This window comes from Mytilus californianus, unplaced genomic scaffold (assembly GCF_021869535.1).
Source record: "Mytilus californianus isolate M0D057914Y unplaced genomic scaffold, xbMytCali1.0.p SCAF_15, whole genome shotgun sequence".
NCBI classification, from domain to species: Eukaryota; Metazoa; Mollusca; class Bivalvia; order Mytilida; family Mytilidae; genus Mytilus; species Mytilus californianus.
Window position 1 is genome coordinate 19444389 of NW_026262637.1, and position 12620 is coordinate 19457008.

At 32.5% G+C, this 12620-nt stretch overlaps 1 protein-coding gene across 1 annotated transcript; it reads right to left on the minus strand.

Annotated features, from left to right (window-relative positions):
- Positions 1 to 604: 604 nt before the first annotated feature.
- LOC127725618 (transcription initiation factor TFIID subunit 13-like) lies at positions 605 to 10804 on the minus strand. The gene is made up of 4 exons (XM_052232709.1): positions 10662 to 10804; positions 6399 to 6465; positions 5689 to 5786; positions 605 to 2019 (listed from the first exon to the last, which is right to left on the minus strand). Exons 1-4 carry the CDS (start codon positions 10689 to 10691, stop codon positions 1843 to 1845), a joined length of 372 nt encoding a protein of 123 aa, XP_052088669.1. The 5' UTR covers positions 10692 to 10804; the 3' UTR covers positions 605 to 1842.
- Between the last annotated feature and the right edge of the window lie 1816 nt (positions 10805 to 12620).

A 12620-nucleotide genomic window follows, 5' to 3' on the forward strand; every position in this document is an offset into this window, starting at 1 on the left:
CATATGCGAAATATAGTTGACCTTCTGCTTATAGTATCTGAGAAAGGGAGCAAATTACAAAACTTAACCTAGATCACATAAAATGTCTAAGACAGGAGAACCTGTCTGGCAGACGTGAAGACCTGTCTGGCAGACGTGAAGACCTTGCAAGGATAATTATCCTGTTTCTGTTAGTGAGAAATTAACATAACAATTTTTTTATGCAGTTGCTGAACCATGAAAATGAGGTTGAGGACAATGGACATATGAGATGGAAACTTTTCATCTCTCACCTCACTGCAAGGTCAAGATAACCCCTATTACTATTTTGAGTGCAATTCTTTTTTGGATGTTGATCATTTTACATCTATGCATTCAAGACAACAGCTGCAGGGTAATATAAACTAAAAAAATTATATCTGGTAAAGAAATATAACAAATACTGTCATTATTTAACCAAAATGCAACCTGTAAAATACTGAAACAATACAAACATTTTACAACCACAGGGCACATCAAGATATGTGTTGGATATCTTTGGCAAAAAAAGGGCATACACCTCAAACACATTGAAACTTAACAGCCTCCATAATATCTTTGGATTTAAATAAAAAAACAAATTAAATAATCAAAAAATCTCATTTAATATAATATTGTTTTCACATATTTCAAAATATTCAATAAACATTACTTTTCACTAAAATAAAATTGTAATGTATTGATGTAAAACAGATGTAATAGTTAGATAGAAAAAATGCAATACATGTATACATTTTGTAATTATACCCCATTAAGTGAAGTAAAAATTTTCTTTCATGTTTTGTATGAAATATTTTGAAGAAATATGCATATTCCAAAGCATCTGAAACCATGGTATCTATCACAAACAGTTTATCTTGAAGAAACAATATTGTAGTCTTATAGTTAATGTCAAAGATGTAACATTGTTATCTACTGTGGATTCATTTATTTTCATGGGTATCAATTTTCGTGGATAGAGAAAAAAAGACGTTTCGTGGTATACGTAAATTCGTGGATCGCTGATTACAACAAAACAATAAATTCAGAAACGTAATTCGTGGATTTCTTTTTGATTTAGGAGATCACTTAACCGCCTTGGTTTGATCAATAATAACACAAAAAAAAGAAGGAATTCATTGAACAAGTTTTGAATTGTCAAAATCCTCGCTTGGTCATTCTAGGTTAAAGTGTGCATTGAAAACTTCTACTACAATAATGGACAGAGACAACTAATTATTTGTTTGTTTTACAATTTATAAATTCTTGTCGAAATTTTATAAGGCATCCAAAACTCTATGATTGAAAGCTCATTTCCCTAATTACGATAAAATAAACAGTCATATAAGTAAAAGGTGTGAAAATAAATGTTCCTGTCATAAACAATATTACCTACGGGCAATATCCCCGTACTGAATCCTATTGATTTTTAATCACCAGTAAACCAAACTATGACACGGTAATTACCAAATTTTCCATGGACAGTTTTAATCAGTTTTAAAAAGTAAATTATCACTGATATTCAATATATTTATTATTGATTTAATCAAAATACTTGCATCTTCTTTCAATAAAAACACGTGTTATGTTACCATGTTTATCGCTAATCAACATTATACTAGAACTGCATAACATAACCGGAAATAAACCTCCGACTCCATACACATTTCTCGGGATTATTCTTCGTTGAATTCTTAAATTCGTGGTTTGCTGTGACCCACGAAACCCACGAAAATTGGTATACCACGAATAAAAATGAATCCACAGTATAATAAATATCAAGGATGGGATATAGCAACTATCAATAAAACATGATGAATGAAACAACAAATTTCTTTGTAATGATCATTTTGTTGTTGCGTATTTGATTTCATCAAAAGCTTTTCTAGCTTTCCTTAGTTCTTCATTCATTGTTAATAGTTCCTTCACTCTGGAATATTTTTTAGGATCTTTCCTGATCAGGAAAATAATGTCTTCTACACTTATTCTTCCAGTTCTTCCTACTTCCATTGCTTTCTTCGTCTATAAATAAAAAGGTGTTAAACTTATGCTTTAAATATAATCTATAACCATCTCAAGCAAAATTTGAACATAAGAATATGTGTTGTATATGTCAATAAAACTGCAACCCAACAACACTAATGACAAACTAGAGGCTCTAAAGGGCCTGTGTCGCTCACCTTGGTCTATGTGCATACCAAACATAGGACACTCTCCAACATTGAAGACAAGAATAGAATTCATAAGAAAAATCTCTGTTTTGTTGATCTTGTATTTATTTTCTCTCTATCTTCTTTAGTTTTTGCTCAAAACACAAAAGAGGGTAAAAAAATCCTTATTTAAGGGGCTGGGCAATCACTCCTATAAAGAGTTACAGCCTACTACCTTTATCAGCAAAATGTTATTTGTTCGTAGATTGGACGATTTCCTCTATATTGTCAATCTTGTCTTGCTGATCATTTTTGCCGATTTAAGTTTCTATCTATCTATTATAATTTTTAAGAAATAAGGCAAAAACGCAAAATATTGTAAAAATCATCATCAAAGGGCAATAACTCTCATAGGGAGTAGGCTGACAATTTCAATAATGTGAACTTATTTTGTAGAACTTGTCTTGTTGATCATTTTTGCAATTTAATGTTTCTCTGTATCTATTATAGTTTTCAAGATAATAGGCAAAAATGAAAAAAAAGTTAAAATTTGTCATTTAAGGGCAATAACTCCTATAAGAAGTCGTCTGACAATTTTGACGTAAATAAACAGTTGGTAGAGCTAAACATTCTGAACATTTTTGCCTATGTCAGATTTTCTCTATTCAGAACGGTTTTCAAAATAATAGACAAAACTTGCATTTTACCTCTATGTTCTATTTTTAGCCATGTCGGCCATGTTGGTTGGCAGGCAGGGTCATCAGATACATTTTTTAAACTAGATACCCTAAGTATGATTTAGGCCAAGTTTGGTTTAATTTGGCCCAGTAGTTGCAGAGGAGAAGATTTTTTTAAAAGATTACAAAAATTTATGAAAAATTGTGAAAAATTTACTTTAAAGGGCAATAACTCTTTAATGGGTCTATTGACAATTTTGGTCATGTTGACTTATTTGTAGATCTTACTTTGCTGAACAATTTTGCTTTTACAGTTTATCTCTATCTATTATAATATTCAAGATAATAACCAATAAAATGCTTCGCTGAGCGCAGCCTGATACGACGGCAGTGGTCGAACCCTGAACAGTTGGGGCAAATTTGGACACAATATTCAAGCTTGATACTATCTGAATTTGGATTGTGATCAAATTTTTGACATAATATAGGTTTCTGACACAAAATAAATTTGGTCAAAGATCTTACAAATCTAATAGCAATATTGTGCAAATGAAGATTTCTTCTTGAAACTTTTGAAAAAAAAATATGAACTCTTTTAAAAAAAAACTTTTTGAATCCATCTTTTAGCATTAACCATCAAACTCAATTGCAGTCTTTCCTTTGTAGTATGGAACCTTGTAGTACAATTTTAGAGAGATCCATACACTTAATCACAAGTTATTGTCTGGAAACTAGAAAAATGCTTTTTTTTAACCATAAAAGCCCATTAAAATACATCATAAAAGTATTAAATTAGAAAATGACATCATAGTCATGGCTAAAATTAAAAAACCTTCATCAGCAACATTTAATAGTAATATCTAAAAATAAAATTCCTTCATCAGCATTTAAAAGTAACTTCTAAAAATAAATTGACAGCTAGGACTTTGCAACCATAAAAACCCATTTAAGTACATCATAAAAGTATTAAAATATAAAATGACATCATAATCATGCCTAAAATTAAAACACTTTCATCAGCAACATTAAAAAGTAATATCTAAAAATAAAATTCCTTCACACACATAATCATGGCTAAAATTAAATAATTTTTAAAATAGAAAATGACATCATAATCATGCCTGAAATTAAAAAGCCTCCATCAGCAACATTAAATAGAAATATCTAAAAATAAAATTCCTTCACATACATAATCATGGCTATAATTAAATTACCTTTATTTAACATTTTTAAAATAGTAACTTCTAAAAATAAATTGACAGCTAATCACCAAAAGACAATACATTTCTTTATAAATAATTTACAAGCAGTGTAAGGGAGGTAATTTGACAATATGTGTTTGAATTACCTCCCTTACACTGCTTTAAAATTATGTTTTGTACTTAAGTAATTGTCCATTAAACTGGAAACCCTTGTTTCTTCCTCCTTTTTTGCCCCTAATTCCTAAACAGTTTGAGCCATAACCCCCTAAAGCAAATTCTTACCATCCCTTTGTGATATGGTAACTTGTGGTATAATTTCAGAGAGATCCATACACCATTTCACAAGTTATTGTCTGGAAACTAGAAAAATGCTTATTTGGGCCCCAATTTTGCCCCTTATTCCTGAACTGTTAGGACCATAACCCCCAAAATCAATCCCAACCTTCCTTTTGTGGTAATAAACCTTATCGTAAAATTTCATGGAAATCCATACACTTAAACAAAAGTTATTGTCTGGAAACCAATGTGTCTTCGAATGACGACCACGTGATACCAATATACGACTGCAAAATTTTTGCGGTCGTATAAAAACAGCAAAATTTCCTTAAAATTACCAATTCCGGGGCAGCAACCCAACAACAGGTTGTCTGATGCGTCTGAAAATTTCAGGACAGATAGATCATGACCTGTTGAACATTTTAATCCCATGTCAGATTTGCTCTAAATGCTTTAGTTTCAGAGATATTAGCCAAAAACTGCATTTAACCTCCATGTTCTATTTTTAGCCATGGCGGCCATCTTGGTTCGATGGGCAGGGTCGTCGGATACATTTTTAAAACTAGATACCCAAAGGATGATTTTAGGCCAAGGTTGGTTTTATTTGGCCAAGTAGTTTCAGAGGAGAAAATTTTTGTAAAAGTTACCGGATGACAACGGACGCCAAGTGATGAGAAAAGCTCATTTGGCCCTTTTTTGGCCAAGTAACTAAGAAGACATCTAAAGGTCAACAAATAGTTTTCAACAAAAGGCAGGTGTCTGTACAATATGTAAAGCTAAAAAATACCCCAAATGTATACTCTAGCTAGCTACCACCTACAATTTCATATTATACAAGGGATTTCAACTTGTAAGTTTTACATATAGTGGTAATACATGTATAGTAGTGGATAGAATTTTTTTCTGGGATTTTATTACACCTGTTGAATGAAATTGAACCATCAGCACAAGTTCATTCTTGGTAAAAATATAAATAACCAGCAGATCGGATTAAGCTATAATCAATATGGTACATTTAGTATAACTTGTGTGTGTGTTAACTTGTAAATAGATTGTCATGTTTCATGGGGATGTTTTACCTTTGTATTGGTTATTTATTGTAGGTCACTTTTTGTTTTATCATTCCAATCTATCTGTAGTTTTATCCCCAACTCCCCTTAAACAAGTGATATTTTGTAAATTAAACTTACAGAAAATCTTCAAAGCCTAACTTTTTTTGTTTCCTATAAAAAGCAATGGTCTCTATACAAATGGGATGACTGGGGGTAAGATAATGATTCATCAACTCTTTTTTTATCTGAAATTATAACCTTCTATATTCTAATTTTATATAGAATTATGTCATGTTATGTTTATTGTTAAAAACAAAATGTTTAAAACACATACCATTTCCGTTAAAAATTCTATGACCAAATCTTCTAAAATATCAACAGATTCTGTATAGGGATTTCTGTCATCTCCAAAACCATACATCATGCACCGTACTAAAATGTTAATATTCAAAATTGTTGGTCATAGGTGTGTGAAAATAATGTATTGCTGAATAGTTAAGAAAGCATTTTGAGTGTGTTTACTCACCAATAGTATAGAGACTCAACAAGTGTTTTTGTGATACCTTGTCCAGTTCTTATTACACATTGTATCTGATGTTTTCTCGATCTGATGAGTTAAGCCCTTTTCAACTGATTTTTATAGTTTGTTCTGATGTTGTACTGTTACACCACTGTTCCAAGTTAGGGGGAGGGTTTGGCACCAGCAAACATGTTTAACCCGGCCCATTATGTATGTGCCTGTCCCAAGTCAGGAGACTGTAATTCAGTGGTTGTGGTTTGTTGCTGAACATCATTTTTTTTTTCGTTTAGTTTTTTTTACATAAATCGGGCTATTAGTTTTCTTGTTTGAATTCTTTTTACAAATTTCATTTCTGGACCTTTTATAGATTACTATGTGGTATGGGTTTTGCTCATTGTTCAAGGCTGTACAGTGGCATATTGTTGTTAACTTCTACATCATTTGGTTTCAGGTGGAGAGTTGCCTCATTGGCAATCATACCACATCTTCTTATTATTATATATATATATATACATTTTACTAACATTCTTTAGAAAATATCTTTTTTCTTTTCTCCAATGGAGTGTCCTCTTCTGCATCTTCATCATCAAACTTTAAAATACATACAAAATTAATAATCACATGTGCCATTGTTTAAAACATTGCAAAAATGAAGTAATGAAATGCATCCAGGATTAGATTTATATATGGATAAATCTTCAAAAAGAAAGAAAATACTTTCAGGTCATGTCTTTTCGAGACTGCTAATGACTTCTTCAAACTCAATCTGATGGTGGTTTACTGATTTATGTTTTTGTTTAGTTGTGTGTTTTTCTTTTTTTGCACTTCAAATCCACTATTGTTCCAAGTGAGGGGAGGATTGAGTGGTCACAAATGTGTTTAGCCCAGCATTGTTATTTATGTGTCTGTTTTAAGCCAGAAGCATGTAGTCCAGTGGATGTATTGGCTGCTGTCTGTCAATGATAATGTTGTTAGCTTAAATTATTATGATTAGCCCATTATTTTTCTCCTTTGAATAAATTTTTCACAATTTTTTATCCTTGGGTCTTTATCAAATAAAAAAAATTTTGTTTGCTGTTGTCAGTGCAAAACTGTAATTGACTACCAAAAATAAAGTCCATTTATCACTTTCAGTAAAATGCAGATAATATTAAAGGAGATCAAATTGTTTTCTTCATATGTAATTTTTTAATCATGAAGAAGCATCTGTCCAAGTTTCTAACATTCCAAGAAGTTTAAACAAAGTTATTGGTGTCTAAAAATGTAAACCCCAGACTGTATGTGGATGCTTACTGCAAAACACAGAGTATGAAATGGGTCTATGGCAACTGGTACCCGATTTTTATCAGGATTAATTTTTTTTATGTTTGTGCGCTGCTTTTTATTACATAAATTGTGTGCATTCATTTTACAGGTAATACAAGGATAATTCATAGTAAATGTGTCAAAATTATCAAAATTTTAAATTACATATTTTTCATATTCATTTCTCATGAGAAATCCTGTACACGCTTAATGCATACATTTAACTAAAAAGCGAATTTTGAAAAGTGACATGTATTCTGTTTCCTTATTTTACTGAATATTGATTGCTTTATTAATAAGTTAAGTCACATTGTCAATGCACAAACATGGAGTTTCGATTGTTTTAAATTTCAAACCACAATACATATCAAACTAAGAGGGCTTGTTACACCGCATTATATGACACAATGTATGATGAACCTAAAACTTACTAAATTGGGGTTTATTAAAAAAAACATAGAAAAGTTGATAAAAAATATAAATTTCATTATAAATGCACCACTTTGAATATCAAAGTTTGTTCATTGAGGTATACTTTTAACAATCCAGAAAAGATAAAAATGGGCTTGATAGTTTCACATTTAAATTCTGTAAATGCATTGATTTATTTGTTATTATTATCAGTATAGTAATGGTATCTAATTACAGAAAATATCATACAAACTCGGAGAAAACTGATGAATTCGTTACTTCACAAGAGATTGAAGCTGCATTTTAAACAAAGCCATCATGTTTGTCAATTAGCATTTTTTACTACTAGATCAGAGACATGCAAACTATACATGTCTTAGACAAGATCAATTATGATATAGAAAATTACAATTAAGTTTACTATTTATCGAATTAATGATACATAACAATGCTACAAAAATGGATATGTGTTGGTAAAAGTATGAGTTGGTAAAAGTACGAGTTGGTAAAAGAACAAGATGGTTGAGTACAAGTTAGCAAAGGTACCAGTTGTAGTGCACCTTACAAAAAGACTATAATACACCAGTTCTGAGATACGGTAGTTAGTTATATCTGTCATGTGACTTCCGTCACCATGTGACAAAAATGTAAGCATTGTCACTTCCAACACACGTTAAGCGAATGTGTGAAAATATTTGATGTTATACTGCACAAATATTCATAAAATTAAAATCTAATTAGTTGGTCACCCTCCCTACAGTCGTACGGGAATTGAGATGACGTACCTACGGAACATAAATTATTTCTAGACTACCCTGCAGAATGAAGATCCTGAAGATGCTTGAAATTTTAATAGTGCAGGGATACAGATGCACCTTCTATCTGGTAAATGATGTCATACATGTCATAAGGGCGTGCATAATTGACGATCTTTTCCGGTGGAAGATGTTATACAGAATAATTCAAGAAAAAACCTATTCATGAAACTGGGTCCCTTCGCCCAAAATCATGTTCGCTCCCATTCACGTTCGCCCCTTTCACGTTTACAACAGACACGTTCGCACCCTTTTTATTGGTTTTGTGTTGAATAATTGTTTAATCATGTTTTAGTTAGTGTATTGCTTTAAATAAGTTTTTTATATTGTTTCAAAATAAAGTGATGATTAGAGTAACTACTTTATAAAATTTAAAAGAGCAATAAATTATTAAAAAAAAAAACCTTAAACATCACATCCCATTGTACACCATTCACACAACATGTATTGGGAGCAAATGGACCCGATACCCCTATTCGTTGACAACGCATCTATGTCATTTTTTAAGGTTCATCAAAACAAATGGACAAATATGGCTATATTTACACCTCAAAAACTACTCTGTGTACAGACTTACCTGTGCAGTTTGGAAAGTTTTAAGGCCTGGCATCCACTAGATATAAAAAAGTTAAATGCATTTTGTGTTTCAATAAGATAAAATCTTTTTTGGATTTTGATAGGCATTTTTTTCTGTTCCTGCAGAAGGTGTAAAAATAAACTAAGTTGGGTAAATCTTTGAGATGCTCCCTCTCAGGTAACAACTGTATTGCATTGTATTGATTGTCCTTGATTGACATGGACAATAGATATCTACACAACAATAGGTGAGTTAAAGGGTGTAACAGAGTGGACCGTATCAAATGTAATTTAGGTGTTTGTTTATTTTTTTAAACCAACAGCAGGAACGAAAAAAAATGCCCATCAAAATCCAAAAAAGATTTTATCTTTCTGAAACACAAAATGCATTTAACTTTTAAATATCTAGTAGATGCCAGGCCTTAAACTTTTCAAACTGCACAGGTAAGTCTGTACACAGAGTAGTTTTTTAGGTGTAAATACCACAGGCACTTGTCTCAGAATTTTTTTTCCCTATATACCTTAATATAAAACAAGGTACTTAACTTGCATTTTTGAAAAATGTCAGCTGGTCACGAAATTCCGTTATATGCTGATTTCTCGGTTGTCAACCCCACTAAAACTTGTTATGTCGTAAATCTAAATTGATTTTTCTACACAATGGTGTATGACACGCCTACTTTTGTTTTCGGAATCATCCATAATTATTTCGTCTACTGACGCCAAATTGGAAGCATATGTCTCGCAGTAAAAGGTATCTTCCCACTCTCTTTATATATCTCATTTTCCGATTGGTCAAATTTTATGGGAAGCTCTTAATGTTTCTCGGAGTTATCTGATCTTATTTCATTTCATACGTAAAGTCCAGAGAGAGTCAGAATGACATTGACATAATGGGAAAATTTATGTCTAAAAAAAGGAACTCGTAACTTATTAGACATACCACAAATAACACTTGTCAGATTTTTTTCACGGTATCTTACTTACTGGGTGATAAGTTCTATTCAGACAAAAACTAAATAAGTTTTTTTTAAATAATTTTTATAATTAATCATTTACTGCAAGTTTTGTGTTTCCAATCCGGCGTCGGTAGCCGAAATAATGACGATTGACATACTTAAGTAGGCCTGCTACAGATGATTCCGACAACAAAAAGTAGGCGTGTTATACACCATTGTGTAGAAAAATCAATTTAGAATTACGACATAGCAAGTGTTAGTGGGGTTGACAACCAAGAAATCGGCATATAACGGAATTTCGCGACCGGCTGACATTTTTCAAAAATGCGAGTTAAGTACCTTGTGTTATATAAGGATATATAGGAAATTTTTTTCTGAGACAAGTGCCTGTGGTAAATACAGCCATATTTGTCCATTTGTTATGATGAACCTTAAATGGACACAGATTTGTGATGTCTATGACACAATATAATACAGGATACTAATCTGAGAAAATGACACATATTTGAGGCTTGACATAAATTTTACTCTTACAGTTACATATATAATTCTAAGAAAAACTGGTATTTCCAACCTTTTGGGATGTAAATACAGAGAATTGCTTTGTTCATTTTGGTGTCAGTTTGACATAATGTTAGATTATGAGTTGCTATAGTATAAAATGTGGATCAAATATATCAGTTGTACTATATTAGTAGTTAAATTGGATAAAACACAACACCTGATCTTTTTCACTTTCAGCAGCTGCCATATTTTATCCTTTGGATACACTTGCTTTACTCATATTAGCGGATTCTGATCGGAGCACATGTACAAATGTGAATATGGTGTGGTGACTGTTTTCCAGTTTCCTAGATTTTTATGATCGAACACTTAGACTTATTTTAGAGTAAATTGATAATAAATGTATTATTGTATTTAAATTCTATAGTAAATTTTTCAGTCATTTCGAATATAGACCGTTGGTGTACCTTATCACACATTTGGGGATTGGAGTGACTGTTAGTAAACATCCGGTTCTTACAAAACACGTTGGTTTGTTCAGATATTATAACCTTGATTCAATTTTAAACAATTTTAATTAATTATGCCGAAAGAAGAAGAGAAAAAGACAGAGCAGAAATTAAAACCCTGTTGTGCTTGTCCAGAAACAAAAAAAGCTCGTGATGAATGGTGAGAGTTGCAATTCATATAAGATAAATTATGTAACTATTTTTTTGGTCAGATATATCAAGGATTCAAGGATATGTCTTGCTGATTAATTTTATTTTGCTAGGAGCAGGAGCAGGAGCAATTATTTATGCTGAACACATTAAACCTGCTGCAAGACTACACAGACCTGTGGCACAAAGAGGATCCATCCTCCTGGCGGAACTCATAGCGATTCTCATGGTCCTTGAATACTGCATTACAGAAAATATGTACAACACAATACAAAAAATCAAAATTTTCTCTGACAGTCAAAGCGCTGTGGGATTACTAACACTGAACTGGGCCCCAAATAGCTACATTTCCGTAATAAGAGAAATAAAAGAAAACATTGAGCATCTTAGGCAAAAAGGACTAAATGTAATCATATCATGGACACCAGGGCATGCCAATATAGCTGGCAATGACGAGGCTGACATCCTTGCAAAAACAGCAGCACAGGAAGCAAAAGAACTACCACCGGAAAATAACGTCATAACACTACAGGACGTCAAACAGGCAGCCTATAAAAGTACAGGAGAAAAATGGCAGAGAAGATGGGAAATATCTGAGAGAGGCAGGGACCTTTACGAAAAAATACCAACTACGAAACACTCAATTATGTATGATTTTCCCACTAAAAGACATTTCAGTATATTCGCCCAACTAAGAACTGGCTATACAGAACTCAACTACTACAAGAACCGAGTAGGCCAAACCAACGGCATAGAATCATGCAACTGTGGAGCACCTGAAACACCTCACCATTTCCTTCTGGAGTGTCCCTGCTATGAGAACGAACGAGCAGATATGTTACAACAAATATCCAAAGAGGTCGGGATCAGAAACCTGAATTTAGCTACTATGCTAACGAGACTAGACGGCGAGAACACCGAAGAGACAAAAGCCAAACTACAAACAGTGGCACATTACATTGACAGAACAGGCAGATTTGATACTGCTGTTCCTCAATCCCAATCTTAACCAGCGCATACTAAATTAAAGCACAGAGAAGAAAATACGCCGAGAAAAACGCACCAAAGAGAAAACCTGCACATTGGGAAAATTCGTGCCAACAGGCCTTAAGATTGAGGATTGAGGATTGCTATTTAAAGTGTCTATTTATCTATTACGGAACAAACATCACCATTAAAGAGCAATAACTCCAATAAAGTGACTTATTTGTATTCTTGCTAAATTAATTTTCTTCTTCTTCTTCTTCCGAATACGGGAGTAGACTCCTAGGTAGGAGTGTAAAACTTCCCGGAACTTGTGTGCTATGTACATATGGACTTAATTTAAAAATAATATGACAAAGAAAAATCATTAACAATAACATATATACATTATGTACAGTGGCTTTGTAGTTTAATAAGTTGTTGTGGCTCCTTCAAATGTTAGAGTGGATATGCCACTTTTGAAGGATTCCAGGGTGTCAGACATACCTATTGCTTCAGGTAGTGAGTTCCAGTCCGAAATAGTGCGAGGATAA